This window comes from Xiphias gladius, chromosome 5 (assembly GCF_016859285.1).
Source record: "Xiphias gladius isolate SHS-SW01 ecotype Sanya breed wild chromosome 5, ASM1685928v1, whole genome shotgun sequence".
Taxonomy (NCBI): Eukaryota; Metazoa; Chordata; class Actinopteri; order Istiophoriformes; family Xiphiidae; genus Xiphias; species Xiphias gladius.
The window spans coordinates 4243014-4261665 of record NC_053404.1 but is presented as its reverse complement, the minus strand read 5'-3'; the positions used below and the strand labels follow the sequence as shown (position 1 = coordinate 4261665).

At 39.4% G+C, this 18652-nt stretch overlaps 1 protein-coding gene across 6 annotated transcripts in view; it reads right to left on the bottom strand.

Annotated features, from left to right (window-relative positions):
• Nucleotides 1-18652, bottom strand: part of kcnh2b (potassium voltage-gated channel, subfamily H (eag-related), member 2b) — a 221154-nt gene that overhangs the window by 84963 nt on the left and 117539 nt on the right. For all 6 annotated transcript variants that reach the window (XM_040126771.1, XM_040126773.1, XM_040126772.1 and 3 more), the window contains exons 3-6: nucleotides 18079-18234; nucleotides 16820-17033; nucleotides 15162-15499; nucleotides 14862-15073 (exon numbers count right to left, since the gene is read on the bottom strand). In XM_040126771.1, the coding sequence (XP_039982705.1) occupies nucleotides 14862-15073; nucleotides 15162-15499; nucleotides 16820-17033; nucleotides 18079-18234 (920 nt within the window). The remainder of the gene's footprint in view (nucleotides 1-14861; nucleotides 15074-15161; nucleotides 15500-16819; nucleotides 17034-18078; nucleotides 18235-18652) is intronic.

The window sequence follows — 18652 nt, the reverse complement described above, 5'->3', positions numbered from 1 at the left end:
TGCTATTAAAATAAGTTCTCAAAGCTAAAACTACTAAGGATTAAACATGCCAAATCTTCTTTAAACTGTTCCTGGTTGTCATTAATACAATGGAAACTAGCAGACAACACAGAGAGAACTATTTTGGGAAATTACAGTGAGCTCTATAAGTATGTATTCAGCAGTTCCTGCTTTGGCTTCACGGTGTTGTTATGAAATGACGTGACTGTGTGGTCAATCAGAATGTAAGAATGTCAGAACTTTAATACAAAGGTATTTTCCCTGACACCTCTGCAACATCTGCAACACTTTTTATTTGATGTAATATTTGGAAAGGTGAGAAGTTCCCACAAAATTGAGGTGGATTTCATATTTTAAATTAACAAGGGATTGTAGTTTTTTTGATAGAAAATATTTAGCACTTAACTGTAAATATAAGCTGAAATCAATTAATATGAGATGAAATCAAACTGCAAGGAAAAAGAAATGAAGCATACCTCACATTTATTCAATACACATTAGCTTTGTCATTCCCAGCAGACATGGGGGTTTTGGAATAAGGTAGACAAAGACACCAGGAAGGGCTGACAGCTCCAAATAGACTGGGCTGTGACAGCTGTGACAAGAGCTGCTAATGGATTACACACACACATACACACTCTTGCAGATACAATTGTAACACACAGAGGGCTGTACTCCATACTAAGATGTTCTCTCATTGACTCTTTCACTGCACGCACAGAAACAAAAACATGACAAATTGAGTAGCGGTTAATTAATACTTGAGGACGTCTTAGGTGTTGATGGAGTTAACAAGGGTTCAGGGGGCTAACAAAAGCATGGACGGCTATTAAACAAGACAGAGAACATAACACCTTTGGGATAAACAAAGAACCACACATACTTCAGCTACAATTTGCAGTAATGTAACAATTTGCTCTCACTCTCTTTCTCAGCTGTTACTGTCTCTGTTAACTTATAGCATATGTGTGTTTGCTATGTAAATTTGACACTGTATCAAATTGTGACAGATTACCAGATGAGATGTACAGTAGGTATGCACACATACACTGAGAGTTGTGAGTATTTGCCGTGGGCAAAAATCCCAGAACTCATCATTATGTCTCAACCTTCGATGGGCTGCAAAAGAAACTGCAGAGAAGCAGAAAAACCTTGACTCTCTGACTATCACTCCGCGTTCCAAACCCTAAAAATGCCTCTAGTAGCTGTTTGGGAGGTTTTGTTGTTTGTTGTTCCTACCACAAGTAATATGCTTTCCTGTTATTTCCTGTTATTGTTGATTCCAGCAAAATTGTTCAAATCCAACTAAGATGTAGTCTTTCCAGTATAACGAGGACTAGTCTGGTAAGAAGAAGCTGAGAGAAGGGACATAAATAATGAAGTATCATTCTCTTTGTAGCTAATCCAAAAACATATTTTTGCAGTCTGGCTTTCCCTTTTGGATCTGCTACCAGCATTCAAAGCTTCAGTTGTGATCTTTTCCCTCTTACACTGCATCTTCCCATACAGTGTCCACAAAAAGCGGGAGGATGTAGATTGTAAAAACAAATGTATTTTTTGGATGTTTTCATGGTGCCAATTCTATGTGACACCGAATGTGTGCATGTACATGTCACGAATATAAGGTATTACAAACTGCTGACATAAAATATGTTTTCTTTATGGGAGTTTTGGCTTCAACTCAACACTTTTTAAAGTGGAGGTGACTTAGCTGTCGTAGTAATCATAAAATCCTTTTGGTAAACAGCGGGGCATCATTGAGCTACAATATCAATGTCCTGAGATTACCCCAGAGACATGTCCTCAAGCTGAACTGTAGCTTTCGGTCTGCATGGCTTCGTTCCAATTCAAAAGTTAGCCCAGTCTGCTTGTCTACTTGGCCTCAGTCCATTCCAAAGACAGTGGTTTTTCTACTTGCGTTCTACATGAATCCCTTACATAAACACTTTTTTCTCCTCATCTAAACCATTCTGGCTTAAATTAAGGCTTTTGGAGGTCAACAGCAGTAAAAATTTATGGAGAAAAAGGTTCAAAGCAAGAACAAAATCTGAATACCTCAAAATAAGAACAGAAAAAGTGAGAATCAAGTGATGAGGAGGAGGCAAGGAAGCAAAAGATAAAGAGACAAAGATAAAACAAAAAATTGAGATGCTTAAACAGAGAGCAATAAAAACATATGAATAGAGAAGGATAAACTGAGAGAGATAACAAGGGAGACAGATCGAGTGAGAAAGATGAGGAGTGAAAGGGAGTAAATGAGAGCACAGGGAACAGAGGACAGTCTCCTGTGGAGTTCAACTTTTGGAAAATGAGTCAGTCTCAGCAGGTGGGTTGACAAGATTCTCTGGCCAGATTTCCAGCTCCCATGATGCACTGCAGCAGCTTGTGAAAGGACAGACATGACATGACAAGCTGTTCCTATGCTGACATGTTACATTAAGGTGCTGAACAGCTTTCAGCTTTGTAGGACACACAGATCTGCTCTTACTGAACTGGCCAGGTGGTGATACTATCTCACACACACACACACACACACACACACACACACACACACACACACACACACACACACACACACACACACACACACACACACACACACACACACCTGAGATGAGATGACCCACCCCACCAATCTTCCTGCATGGACTGGTCTGTTTCCCAGTCAGTGAAGTTGTGTGCTAAGCAGTTTTCTATACAGGAAATAAGCTAACCTGAATAAGATGCAGTAGAAGGTGATCTGTCACTGTAGCATGTCACACTGGCGAGACCTGGTTTTTGTTTTGTGCGTGTACATGTACAGAATGTGGTGTTTTGTGTGTATATTTGCCTATAGAAGTTTATAACTTGACATATATATGTGTGTGTGTGTGTGCACATGTATGTGGAAATGAAGTAATTTGTTAACACACACAACACACACAAATCTACAAACCAGTATAACTCACAATTACTCAGTATCAAACAGTTGGTGTAGACTGTGGAGAAGCTTTAAAATTGACTGAGTGCATCTGTGAATGTGACTGTGTTTAGCTGTGTGTGTGTGTGTGTGTGTGTGTGTGTGTGTGTGTGTGTGTGTGTGTGTGTGTGTGTGTGTGTGTGTGTGTGTGTGTGTGTGTGTACAGTATGTGGATGTACAGTGTTTGCTTGATCTCCCTGGGTGCATCACAAAAGCTCTATATTGGGCTGCTGCTGCGTCGAAGCATGTCTAGTTGCAGCACTTCTCTGCTGGTATTTACCATGATATTTCTGTAGGGTTCAAGGTCTGGACCACGGTCATGGATAATGACTTAGTTAAAATGGCAGCCTCCACTTCCATTCCCTGGCGGCCGACAAGGAGCCAACACTGAGCTAATCTTTGGAGAGGTTCTGTAGTCTCAAGAGGACCTGCGGTCCCGATACTACTGCAGGTAATCACATTACTGTATGTGTGTTCGTGTGAGAAAGAGAGGGGAAGAGAGAGATGTGATAGATCGACTCGGCCATTGATTTCCTAGTCACAGTGTTAGCGTTGACCTTATGGGCGCTTTAGAGAGTTCACATCCATGCGTATGTGTGTTATATCAGTGTTGAAAGGGTGTGCCTGACATGCTTTGTATAATCCCAGTATGATGAGGATTCTTAATGCCATTACAGTAATTGAGCATCATTTGTAAATATACAGGGAAGATAACTGTTGTCAGTGCATTCATCAGGAAATAATTTCAGATAATAACATTAAGTCTAAACCTGGATTAATGTCCAACACTATTTCATAGATTAATTATTAGATTACCGTTTAATCTGATCAGCATCTCTGACAACAGGCAAGTATTACATTACTTCTGACTGGCGGAGCAAACAGCAGGTTTACACACCTAAACTGCTTCTGATACAGTAAAAATGCTTTTATAAAGGTGAGAATACATAGTACAAAATAATGGAAACTAGCTTCAGGCTGCTCTGTAGGCCCGAACAGTAATGCATGCGTGTAGGCTTGTGTGTGTCAGTAACAGAGCACCTCAGTGCCTTCCCTGGTTCACTCCATTGGCTCCTGAGATGAGCCCAGTCCCTTGCCCCGCCCTACCCCTCCACACCCCTTGATGGATTGGTCATAGGTTAGACCCTGACTGCCTCACTAACCCGATCTGGATGCAACCAATTCCCATGTGGGGTAACGGGTGAAATCGATTGGGTAAGGCATAAAATACGGTGCATTTCAAGAGCACTAAAATTGAGACTCATGATAGCTATTTCCAGAAACTTTAATTTACAGACATTTTCTACTGATTTTGATTTTGTACTAGGAAGTAAATGAATAATGACATTCACATTATACGCATTAAAATAAATTGATCCACCTAATGCACATACTAGTTTCTTATACTTTAACATACAAATTTGTAACATCCACCAAAACCAAAGGTTAATTTAAGACTCTATGTGCAGAACATTTCTAACTTTGGCAATGCCTAGGAGTGGCATTAAAAAAACACACTTTGACAAACAGCACAAGTCTGATCAGAGGACACTGAGAATGAAGGCTGAAAGCAACATATAACTGCAACTGCAAATTTTATTTCAGACAAAAACTTAAACCATCAAAGTAATGTAAAGAGGCTATAACACAAAAAAAATAAGGGCTTTAAGTCGTTAATGTAGCACAGTGATTGGAGGAAAGATATGTCACTTAGAGTACATCATTGTTCTTTGATGTAGGTGTAAATTTAGTAGTTATATAGTACTTGTGTGCACTTTTCTGAAGGTACAAATGGTAGAGTTGCAAAAATTGACTTAAAAATATCATAAGGTAGAGCACAGAGCTGTAATGTATTTGTACAGTGTATTACCTCAGAGATAAGCGTAAGTGCAACTCTGATGTCTTTCTTTCTTTTTTCCATTTCTTCCTTTCTGTTTGTACTGTATGTCTTTCTTCAGGACCTTGACCCCTCTCTGATTCAATTACCTGGTATGATGACGAAGAGCAGCCAGGCAGGGATGCAGGCAGGCCAAACCCACAAAACTGTGATTAATGGGGCCAGGGCCAAGGAAATGGGTCATACAGACAAAGAGCAGAGGAGGAGGAGAGAGGAGGAAGGAAAAGAGGGGAGAAAAGAAAGAATAGAAAAATTATGGGCTGATGAATAAAACAATGGAGGGAAAAAGAAAAGACAGAAAAGATCACGAGAGAGCATAAAGGGAGAGAAAAGAATAAAAGGGAAAGAAAGAGAGGGGAAAAGAGGGAAAAAGAAGAGAGGAAAGGATAAGCAGTGCAGGCAAGTGAGAGAAAAGGACATTAAAGAGGTAAAAAAGGGAGGACAAACATAAGATAAGAAGATTTCTTGTGAAACAAGAAGCTATGAAGGGAGGGACAGACAGAGTGGGTGGAAATATGGAAACAGACTGCGTGGCCTTGAATGTCCCCCTCATCTGTTGCTCTTTTACTTCTATATGGTTCCTGCTCTAACTCTTTTTGCCCGTCTTTCCCCGCCTTTCTACTTTTTTCCTTTCTCTGTCTTTCAATAACACTTCTTTATTTCCTCCTTTTCTTCCTGTCTAGTTTCCTCCCTTTCTACATGCCTTCCTTCCTCCACTCATCCCTTATTTCCTTTATTCATTTTAAATTTCAGTGTTTTGCTTCTCCTTTCCCTCACTCTTCTCCTCACCTTTTTTCTTTTTCCTATTCACGTCTTTAGTTCCCTCCACTCTCCATTCTTTCTTTCTTGCCTATCTCAATTTGGCTTTCCTTTCTCTCTCTCTCCCTCTCTCCCTCACTCCATGTCACTCTCGCTTTCAAAGTCTGCCATACATTACGTTTGTGTGGTTGTGTGTGTGTGTGTGTGCGTGCATGTGCATGCACATTCGTGCGTGTGTGTGTGTGTGTGTGTGTGTGTGTGTTTGTCCACATGCGTGTGAGGGATGAAGAAAGAGAGGTAGCCTTCCAGCAGTGGGAAAAGGTGTTCTGTCAAACTGTAAAAAGACTGAAAAGCCTTCCTGCCTGGGTGTGAATTAGAGCCAGACAGCTTCAGTTAGCCAGCCAGGTATACCAAAACACACACACTCGCAAACTTCAAAGGATCTGCTTGATAATTAATGGGTGAAGAATGATGAAAAAAATTTCCACATAAAGAAAAAATTGTATTGTATTGTATTGTAATGGGCCGTTCTTCTTTCTAGCAGCCTTTTGGATAATATTTCAATGGTCCTTTTATACACTATGTATTAATAGAAGTTGTAGGCCAAAGTCTTTCTTGTTCTTACATTCATCTAATGACTTTTATCACTCTCTTTCATCATTTCAGTGAAAGAACTTAACTAAACCGGTATCTCAGAATTTAATGAATCTATCTTACGTAAGAGCTGTCAAACTTTACAAAAAAAGCTACAGTAATAACAACTTCTAGCCAAGTGACAAAATTAAACCAATTCAATGTTTAATGCCTGTTGTTAATCCTTGAAGACTTCCCATCTCACTGAAAATGAATTGTGATTGTCCTTAAGTCCTAAGTGTCAACATGTTTTAAAGACACACCGAAATTCACTTGAAACCAACTACTGTTATATAGAGCGTTACAAATGGGCAAATCAATGTCTCTCTAATGTTGTTTGAATGGGGTGGCTCACATCAGCAGGAGGGAAAAATAGATTAGTCTGATATAGATTAGCTGCTTGAGAATGGGCACATTTGTTCAAAAGGAATGACATTTTCAAAGTCACTTCTGGCACTATACTCCTTTTCTTCCCTGAGAAAACTCCTGGATTAGTCTCCCAAACATGTATGTTACTAAAATAAGAACTCTCTTTTTACGTGCTCCAATTTCACCACAGAGAAGATTTGAAGAGAGACTTTCAGAATTCCTAGAGTCATGTAACCAGGTTATAAAATGTATATTTTGTTTGTTTACATTCTGATATAGTATAGTAGTAACCTAGCTGCTTTGTAGGACGATTAATGCTTTATGCAATGCATTTCATCCTATGCTCGACCTCACACAGCTGTCCGGAGCAAGTAAAGAAAAAATTGTATTGTATTGTATTGTAATGGGCCGTTCTTCTTTCTAGCAGCCTTTTGGATAATATTTCAATGGTCCTTTTATACACTATGTATTAATAGAAGTTGTAGGCCAAAGTCTTTCTTGTTCTTACATTCATCTAATGACTTTTATCACTCTCTTTCATCATTTCAGTGAAAGAACTTAACTAAACCGGTATCTCAGAATTTAATGAATCTATCTTACGTAAGAGCTGTCAAACTTTACAAAAAAAGCTACAGTAATAACAACTTCTAGCCAAGTGACAAAATTAAACCAATTCAATGTTTAATGCCTGTTGTTAATCCTTGAAGACTTCCCATCTCACTGAAAATGAATTGTGATTGTCCTTAAGTCCTAAGTGTCAACATGTTTTAAAGACACACCGAAATTCACTTGAAACCAAGTACTGTTATATAGAGCGTTACAAATGGGCAAATCAATGTCTCTCTAATGTTGTTTGAATGGGGTGGCTCACATCAGCAGGAGGGAAAAATAGATTAGTCTGATATAGATTAGCTGCTTGAGAATGGGCACATTTGTTCAAAAGGAATGACATTTTCAAAGTCACTTCTGGCACTATACTCCTTTTCTTCCCTGAGAAAACTCCTGGATTAGTCTCCCAAACATGTATGTTACTAAAATAAGAACTCTCTTTTTACGTGCTCCAATTTCACCACAGAGAAGATTTGAAGAGAGACTTTCAGAATTCCTAGAGTCATGTAACCAGGTTATAAAATGTATATTTTGTTTGTTTACATTCTGATATAGTATAGTAGTATCCTAGCTGCTTTGTAGGACGATTAATGCTTTATGCAATGCATTTCATCCTATGCTCGACCTCACACAGCTGTCCGGAGCAAGTAAAGAAAAAAAATGGAGCTTACATCATGTGTCATTGTGTGACAATTTTTTTTTTTCACTGATGATGTCTGTGAAAAATACACCACACAAGACTGATCTGGACAGGATTATCACTGTGCACATCTGAAACCTAGAATCCCATCACATGTGGATTGAGCTGAAGACAGTCTTCTGGTAGATTTAAGTTGCTTCAAGACACTGACAAGCTGCTTTCCTTCTTTGTGGGTCATTGAACTCACATGGAGGAAGCACTCAATCTGTTTGAGTTATTGAGGCAGAGCCACTGAGCGGGCAGCTGAATTACAGTCCTGTGGGTTGAGTGTGTCACATGCTCCCAGATTCTACTCTATTCCAGCCCATTTAACTGACAGAGCCAGGCACCACCAATCCAGCACATGTGCATTTCTGACCACAATATTACCATACTGTCACACTGGAAACTAGTCCCCAATGACAAAAATCCCATAAATCAAAAGAGAATAGGGCAATTTGAATGGAGGTAAAAAAAAGACTATTTAAGATATGGGTTGCAAACAGGAAAATGGTTACTTGAGCTATGGAATATGGCTGCAGGCTCTAACAGCAAATAGAGGAAATAAATCCTGTTTCTTTTGTCTTCTTGGTATTTTTTCTTTGGTGATGCATAAAGTTCATAACATCTATGCGAATGAACAGAAATAGAAGTTTAAAATATCCACTATTCTATGCATATACATAGAAGACTGTACAATTTGGAAGCAGTAACACAAAGAAGGGTAAGGAATCAAATAATTAACACCTGCAGATGTCTTTGAAACCATCCACAGCCTGAAACAGACTCACAGGGCTGGATAAAGCACTCTCCTCTAGGCAAAATGAGTAATACTTCATTTTGGAGATGATAAAACCACATTTCTATTAATTTCTGTTCTATTTAATGGACACTGTCCTGCTACGCGACAGTGCCAGAGGTACATCTTTCGTCATAACAACCACAGTGACACATTAGAGCCCCGCACCCTGGTACTTTCTCAGCAAAAACAAATATGTGGCACTTCTAAAAATACCTGCTTTTAAATCATTCTTGTCATATACTGTACTATTTAGAGAGCTCATGCATACTCATGACCCTATTGAAACATTAGACTTTGACTAGTAGGGAATTCAATCACTGTAATAACAGTAGCAACAGTCACTAACAAACATGAGTGAAGCAGTGGCATATGCAGGGATAATGAATTCTGATCAAAGTCTTATTTTTAATCCTCTAATAAAACATGGGTTTAAGTTTACTTTTTTTTCCCCCGATGCACGATTAAGGTTTTATTGTAAGATTGTTCTAGTTTTAACTGTACAAGCTTCCAACTCATTGAAGAATCTGAACTTAACTAAGTGGGTTGACACAAAGTTCAAGTGGCCATCACTTTACTGAAAATATTTATCCCCGCAACAGCAACCCCTACGTATGCACCCACATGAGACACGTAATGACGTGAGTACAACTTATTGGATGCAGTGCACATGGAAACTAGGCTCTCTGAACTGGCAGGTGGACATTAGAGGTAGGAACATAGGGAACAGTCATGTACCACGTACTGTGTGTACTATTTACAATGCCAGTTCTAATGAAGATACTATATTAAGAAATATATATCTGGTCATAGCTGTTGTCAAAATTGTCCAGCTGTCTTGAGCTCAAAACATATTGCTGTCTAATGCCACTGACGAGAAAAATCAGGCTTCTATTTGTGCCAAGAGAAAAGCAAATACGTTTACAAAACCAATATAACAAACAGGAAACAATTTCTGTATGTCAAAAAGGATAAAAAATATCCCTCTAAACTAGATAAAACATACAAAGATTACCATGAAATATGAGCAGTTTGCACTGGCACTAATTAAATTTATTAAAGTTTACATAAAGTTTTTATCTACACATAGCTGCTTGAGTCACTGTACAGCAGAGAGAAAGAAAAATGGGCAACCACTCTGAAAGGCACTAAGTTTTCGAGTATACACACACAAACTTATATATTATGCACTTTCACATCACAGAAGAGGATTCATACAGTACACACACACACACACACACACACACGTACAGTAAAGATGTGAGACAATCCTCCTGCGATCTCCACAGGGATCTGCTCCTCTCATTTCCTGTAAAGCCATCTTATTAAAGAAATATATACAACTTACATTTCATTTAACATTTAATGTAATGTAAGTCGATAATGATGTAACCAGTGTTCTTTCATAATTGGCTCATTTACCTTGTACGAATACCCTGTGTGCTCCATATTCACGAAGTAGCAGCAGTTTCAAATGGTGACAAATGGAACATATAACAGATTTTTTTTTTTAACTTTTTGATAATTTATGTGGATGTTTGCTTTGATGAAATATACTGAAGTAAAACAGTTTGCATCTAATTTGAAGTGTCTTAGCAGGGAGAGGAAAGGAATGGACTGGCTCAGAGAAACTTACCAAATAAATCATTGTAATTAAGACTGATTTTTCCATCCCATTTATAATTTCTCCACCAGCACACTCAGCTTTAAACTTGTGAGATTATCATCTAATTTTTCCATTTGTCATCTCAAACGTATTGTGTCAGTAAAACACATATTTTTGGACTTTTTATATGCTGCTTAGTTGTAGCTGAATCTTGTCAAAGTACCACAATGAATGTCTCTCCAGTAGGGCTCCTGTTCTGTTTCTAATTCGGAAAATGGACCTTGGTCTCGTCGCTCAGCCCCCAAAAGCAAATCGGATCAACAAGACTAAAGCATATAAAACTGTAATCGTTGTGGTGTCTGTGTTTAATGATTACCAAAAATTTGTAATATGCAGTATAATTCAGTGAATAACCCAGATTTGGTACTGTAACCTTATTTTTAGATTACTTAACCTGAAAAATAAAGGTAACGTGAAGAAGAAAATCAAATCATAGACAGTGTTTTGTATCCAATACAACCTACAGTAATAAGGATTAATTATTACTGGATCTCAAGATATGTAAAATAGTTGTATTTATAATTCCCCTACCAGCATCTAAAGTTGTTCACATGGTAAAGCTTTTAAGGCTTGAACACCTTCTAAGGTGATTTTGGTATGATTATTAGACAAACATAGTAAATATACTCTTGTAACACCCTTAGAATGTGCAATAGACATCTAAAAAATATCTCCAGCAATTGCTCCATTGCTCCATTGGATTTTACTGCGGGGTTGGATGCGACAGGCTGCTTGAGTGGAGAGGCAGCGTGTGGGTGTGCGACTAAGTATAAGAGAGCATCAGGGTGTTGTGAGCTTGCTTTACTGTGTGTGTATGTATGGGTGCTTATAGCAGCTGTTCACGTGGAATGCCAGGTATGGAGCTGGGTCTGTGTCAGGAATATTGTATGAGAACTATGACGAGTAGGTAAGTAGCTAATCAAGTGTCCCCTATAGGACATGACCATAGTCACAGAAGCTGTGAGTGTCACTAAAGTGTGTATGTGTATGTCCAAGTGTGCAGCGACGCATGATCCCAGTTTTTCTCTACACTGTTCAGTGGTCTACTCAGCCCTTCATGCCTTTCACTAAAGGCCTTCCTCTTTCTGGGCATCCTTTCAGCCTATCCTCACTTTCTATCCCTCTATCCAGGCTTCTGTATTAGACTGGGTAATGTGTAAATCAAAGGTCACCTGCTCTCGGGTCTACATAAAAGCTCACACAGAGGCAAAGACTGTTGCCATGTCAAAATTAGCAGATAATGCTAATCTAATGCTAACGTGGAAAAGACATTTACATTTAAAGGCAACCAGAACATGTACATTTCAGCCATTTATTTCTGCACAAAGCAACATGAGTTAACATTCAAGAGCCGGCGTGAATGGAATCAGCTCGGTCATGAAGCAGTGCAAGAAGCGAAAACCTACATGTTCAGAGCAGGAAAAGGGGACAGTGCCAGAGGTCATTCCGAATGAGTGAGAAAATCTGCATGTGTTCTTGTTCAGATATTTTATGGAACACTTCAATTATTCAGCCGTTTGCCTTTCAACATTTTCTTTTCTGCTCCTCTGAGGAATTGCTGAGGCCTGCCACCACACTACCTAATATGGTGCTGCCATCTTCAGGCCATAGCTGATAATACTGCTCTTCCAATAACATACTGTGATATCCACTGAGCAGTTGTTCTCGTGTATGTGCCACAAGGATCAAAGAGTATGAAGGCTTTAAGTTGAACCACAGAGCTCAGTTGGAGGTGCAACCGATTATTTCTTTCTCTGTAGTTCAAGGGGCAGTTATCAGTGAAATCAGCTGCTGTGGTCGACTGAAAACCAGCACACTCTTGAACTCCACAGGACAGGCAGAGGGCAGGTTGAAGCAGTTCTTTAGGGAACGTATGGGACTTAAAATCAGAAATGCTGCACTTTTTGTTCCCTCTGTCTTTCCCATTACTACCTACTGATTTCTACCTTAAAAAGAAAAAAGAAATGTATAGTATATTGTTTAAAAAGAGTGGTTACACATTAAATGAATGGGAGACATGTGCATTGAAAACACAGCTCATTTAGTAATTTTCCATTCTTCCAACAGCTCTCTAAAAATAGCAGTCCATAGCATGTGGAGACACAGCTGGTGCTGTTTCCTCCATCTGCACTATAGCCTAACTGCAGTAGGCAGTATGGGTTAAAGAACATACACACACACACACACACACACATACAGACTCACACTAACTGAGGGTTATGTTTTCACCTTGCCAGCTGCACCTCACATACGGTGTAGCCTGATTGCATTAAGTTTGTATTGTGATACATCATCAATTTTGGATTATTCTCTGGTGATGTACCTGTTCTTACTCAGAGAGAAAGGACAGCCTGGTGTCGCACTGAAGACAATATGAAAGAAAAGATCATTCATATTCCTCTGCAGTAACGCCATGTAGTCTACAGTCCTAAAAGAGCTTAATCCTAATCTTTTCTGCTCTTTGTTCATCTTTCACCAAATGCAAACAAAATAATTTTTTATTGCATGGCAGATGTTCCACTAAGAGACAAATTAATAAATAAAATTACATTCTATACAATCATTTGAAATTATTCATTGTTGTAACCTGGGTGTTGCGCCATGCAGAATTTTAAACATGTTTTTTTTCGTTAGGGTCAAAACACAAACTTAATAGCGTGTAACAAAGGTCACTTAAATAAATATACTGTAGATCCATGAGAGAGCTGAATTTGTAAGGACATTAGGTGGAACATTTTCACAATATCCTGTCTTTATATTGTGACATGCGTGCATACTATGTATTTTTTTGTTTAATACGAACCATCTGACAGCACACAGTGACATAAAAAAGGGACAATTAAACAACAGTTAAATAGGGGAAACAGACAAGACAGAAATTTCATATCCTCAGACTGTTAAAAAATAGTTTTTCCAAACTCTAATAAACCCTTAATAAGTAAAAGTACCTAGGTACTCAAAAATCAGAAACTCAAATTTTTTCCTTTAACAATATCAAGACCCTTTCTGATAATAAAGAGACATTTAAGAAAAAATATAAGAGAGAAGTTTAAGAATATCTAATCCTCATCAATTTTGAAATATGGCATCAAAGTTATATGTTGTCACTTTTTTCAGGATGTGAGCTGTCATCTCTGTCAGATGGCTGTAAGTTTTTAAGTTTATGTTTCTCATTATAACTGTTTCCCCTGCTAAGTCATATGAAACGCATAGGAGATTTGGGCTTTAATAAAAAACTGGTTAATATACATGGACCAGAGTGATGAGATGTCAAATTGGCACTCGATCTGAACACACAGACAGAAAAGGTAAAGTACTTAAGTAACTTCAGAAAGTAAGAGAGAGGAAATGTAAAAGTTTAGAGTGAACATGAGTGTCATTCACCTCTAACACAACATTTAACAAAATAAGAGCCTGCTTATACAGACTAAAGACATTTCTTTTTGCTCTGCTCATCAAATGAAGACTGCTCAAAAACTCTGATCACACTCTGAAACAAGGCAGAGTAATGCTTTGTGATGGAACATCCTAATTAACCTGCTGCTATGGAAGACGTCTTCCGTTGATTAAAAAAGGCTGGATACTCAGTTAAAGTTTCTGCAAAAGTACACAAGAAAATGTTCCTCATAAAACCACCTTGCTTGTGTGACCATTTCCCTCTATAAAGCTTTCCTCTGACAACAATGACATCCAAAATAGAATTTATAATCTGAGGTTTCTTCTTTACCTGACTGCTAAATGTGACTGCTTTTTGTGCAACAGAAAAAGCCCCTCGGTAAAACATTGAAGTCAAAGCAGACCTTCCTTCTCTCCAGAAATCCCATTGGTCGCCTATTCTGTGTCCCCTCAATTGAATTACTTTGACAAAAGCTTTTTTAGCAGATGTGGTGAAAAGACACAGGTGGTGGATACAGACAAGAATCATTTTTCAATGTGAAATTCCAGCCAGAGACAACGCACAGCTTATCTGTCTTCAAATGCATGGAATCATAGTTCATGTTTATCATTTTTGTCAATTAAAGATATCCAGTGTTCCCAAATCTTTTGCACCACTGTATATTTGATTTCACACAACCCAATAGCAAGCAGCTACAGGAAGTGGCAGTGTACATAGTGTACCTTGTAACCAGGAGTTGAATATACATTCACTACAGCTGGTACTACAAACATTATCTCCCTAGGAAGACTTGTCAGATTATAGCAAATGAAAGTATCTTGTAGGAGCAAAGTAAATCATGTTCACACATGAATATTCTTTGCATGCAAAAGTGTATACATGAGCACAAACACATTTCAAGTACTTAATCTGCCAAGTTCAGTATGGGCTAAAGTGCAGAAGGGGAGTAGAAAACGCACAAAGTCTGACCGAAAAATATATCAACAGCCCAGGTTGGTTCAGATAGGCCGAAATCCTCACAAATAACACAGGCGCAGCCTCTCTCCCTGCATTGTACACCACACACGCCACTCCACACATGAACTGTGCCCTACCTGCGTGACCTTCTCTGTCACATTGTGCGTCCGGTCAATGAGTTTGCAGGGAGCTATGATGTCCATCTCCCCGGTGGGCAGGGCGATGAGTGGGTCAGGTTTGAAATCCACAAAGTTGAGGGTGATCTGCGGGATTTTGGAGATGGTTCGGTACCGCATGAGGTCCGAGTCTGATGTAGAATTCAGTATGTTGGATTTACTGTTTACTGCACCTGCAAACATACACAAGGTAAAATGTAAGGTACAAATCAAAGCAGAGAATAGACAGGGTCCTCTGTTTTTCTGCATCCTCTTTCTCACCAGTGCTGCTGCTACCCGGCCGGATACTCGCTCTCCGGTTCTTTCTGTCCCAGTCAGGCCTCATGGCCTCAATCTCGTCTACAGAGGACGCTCGGCGCATGCTGTGAAAGCTTTCTCGTGAGCGGCTGTGTGATATGGAGCAGTTAGAGCCTGAGGCTTCCGGGTTGAGGCTGAGGCGGTGGTGGGGTGCTACACAAGGTGATGACTGGGTGAGTTGACCCACCAGGTGGGCTCCGTACAGAAGAGGCGGAGGTGGAGGAGGGGGAAGAGGAGGCCCAGAGACCAGTAAGGTGCACTGGTCCTGCTGCCGGTCTTCTGGCCAAGTCTGTAGAGCTGATCTAGGAACAGTAAAGAATGTAATGAGTATTAACAGGATGTCTTCCCAAACTAAAAAACAGAATACCGCTATTTTTAGCCAACAGTGACCTTTGACGTCGCTGTACGATGAAAAGGGACAAGAGGATTTACTTGCAGGGAACATTTAAGATTAATTTCCTACAAGGAGCTTTACATGTGATGAAGAAATTAAAACAAGATACAATAGAGTGAAAACAATCCACATGTTATAGTGGCAATCTCGTAGATTTTCATTTAAATAAATGTCTTTTCAGTCACTATCAATCGCCAAACGAAGCAACACAATGGTGACTGAGCTAGTGGCCCACTGGTGAAAGTATTACAATGCTTACATATTTGCAGTATTATGAAGTGGGTGTTTGTGGCAACATTCCCAGAAAAATGCTGTATTAAGTTGATGCTAATGCAAAACGATTATTTCCCAGTGCTGCAGCTTCACATTAAAAGCATTTAACTGGCAAAACACGAGTTGACTTTTATTATTACGTAATCAGAGGAAATGCTGTGTTTGTCGCACATGTTTGTAGACATATAAAAAATATGTCTACAAAACAAGACAACGTTCATTTTCAGCATTTTTGGACAGCGGATCAGTTTGTATATATCGCAGGGGGTAATGGAACAAGAATGAGCAGCCACGGTGAGCTGTTAGATGAAGAACTGCAGAGGCTGCACACCTCCACACCTCAATCAAGTAACCAGCTCCTTTCACTGTGCCCTGCAGTTTACAGACTCATGCCTTGTGTAGTATTAAATCAGATCACGGATGCTCACAGAATGATGGAAAAAGGCCAGTTATTGCCTGACTTCTTTATTAATACAAAAATAGTTTAGTTTGCTGCCCCAGAATTCTGTGACCTGTAGTATAAAACCGCATTTGCTGTTACCACCAGTAACTACAGGTGTCGCCAAATCAGCCAGGACTGAAATCCTCGAGATTGCCACTTTAAGTAATTACACTAAAATAAAAGCAGTGTGCGACGGTGTGGTGTAATCTTATTTTTATTTTTATTACTTTAGTACAATTCTCAAATTTGGAAGTTGAAAGTTTATGATCCTGGGAGAGTGTCTTAACAAAAAGATTCCACACCAATGCCAGACAAATATTAATTAGACTTGGAGTCAGCAGAACGGTTTTCAGTAAGGATCCCTACAGAAAATTGCTGTATCACTAAGCTCAAATGGCTGGATACACACTTTATAGGACTGATGAGAATCATTCAAGAGTGCAAGAAATGTTCCACATCAACAGTAACTGTAATGACCCATCTCCAAATGTACCAAACATGTCTCTGGCTTACCTGCTTCCACTGATTTGCTCTTGGTGGTCTGATGGTAAGGGGGGAAGGGGCACAAACTCCCCCAAGCCTAAGGACTCGTGACTATGGTGGTCTGGGTGCAGCGGCAGGGGTGTAGCAGTGGGGATGTGACCAGCCTCTGTGTCGTCGAGAGATGCTTTACTGTTGGACAGGGAGCGCAGCAGGGGAAGACGCAGCTTGAAGCCTCGTGGACGACCTGGTGTAGAGAAGCAGGACGGAAGATGGAGGGAAAAGACTCATTGCCTGCAGTCATAGGTGGAGTTCTAATATTAAAGTGTGGCAGGAATGAGAAGTGAAAGAAAAGTGTGAAAGAGAGAAACAAGAAGAGATACGATAGGAAAGGATATTCTAGGTAGTGGAAGTCATGCTAGGAGAGGGAGAACCGTATCATGCTGAGCCTAATAGACCTTCAAAATACAGATTCAAAAACAATCTACTGGAATCTGGGACAGTAACATTGATTAGAATTTGGTTTTAACCACAAAGGTAAAAAAAAGGCATTTTGGCTGAGAGAGAGACTTACAAATCATTGCCCTACTTCAGACACTGTTGCCCTGGTTTATCCCTCTGGAACATTAAGTGCACAGACAGTTCATGAAAAACAGCATTTTGTCGAACCTGATCCCACACAAATACCCAGGATTCACAGGAATAAAATTACTATATAGGAGCCACCTGGCCTTTCTGCAAATAAAATGAACAAATAAAGTAATGATTGTCACCTCTCACTGACTCAATAATAAAAAAAAAAAAACTCAATAATCAGTCCTCTTCAGTTAATGACAAAGAAATGTAACCGAGCAGAAAATCAAGTTGGACAAGGATTTTAAGCACTGAACAAGTCAAATGATTAATTTCCCAAAACACTGTCGATCAGCGGGGTGATGTTTAATTCTTTTATTTTTTTCTGTACAGACTATGCTCCTACTGTACTCATAACTACTTATTTATTAATAGTTACTGCTGTTTGTAGTCTTATTAATGATTTTCTGAGCTTTTCATTACAAAAAAATGTCAAAAAAAACAAAAACAACCTGAAAACATGCTTGAGTAAAATTATAAATGGTTCAATAGTGAGTGTTGGGCAACAGGGCTGAATGAGAATGTGGGAAAAAACCTCAAGTCTCAGGCAAAAAGTGTCAGCGAGTGTCTCTTCTATCTATACAAAGTTGCTCAAACCTTACTTGATAAGTGTAGAGCAGAAAGTAACAAACAAATAAACAAAGTTAGATAGTAGCTACCGGTGACAAGCCAGGTGGGCAGACGGTGGTTAAACTCCTGTTTGTGGTCTCGAAGTGCCTCCTCTGTCATGACCTCAAAGTTGAGGATGAACATGATCACCACACCATCCTCGTTCTTCACTGGCACCACATCCACCATACACAGGAAGCACTGACCTGCGTTGGCAGAGGGATAGATAAAGCTCAGTTAGACTGATTGTATTTGATGGGGGCTTTTATCCTGGGCCCTTATGGTGCTAAAGTGTATATGGTTTTAGGGTTGGGATTAGAACATCCAACCCTGGTTAGGTTATTGGAGGTAACAGCATAAGCATGGACAGCAGCAGAGTGGACTCTTTATATACAACACACAAGTTCAATCATTGCTTTAAAGTCTATGTGAAATTCTAGGTACTAAATATGTGCGCATAAACAGTCATGTGCATTATGAGTGGTCACAGATGCACCCAGGCATGTCACACTGTGACTGTAAACACAGTACGGATATGCACTAATTACACAGACCCACTTTCATGCACACCGTGCCATTCTCTCTCCTTATTTAATGTGCATCTGCACTAAATCAGCTCTCACA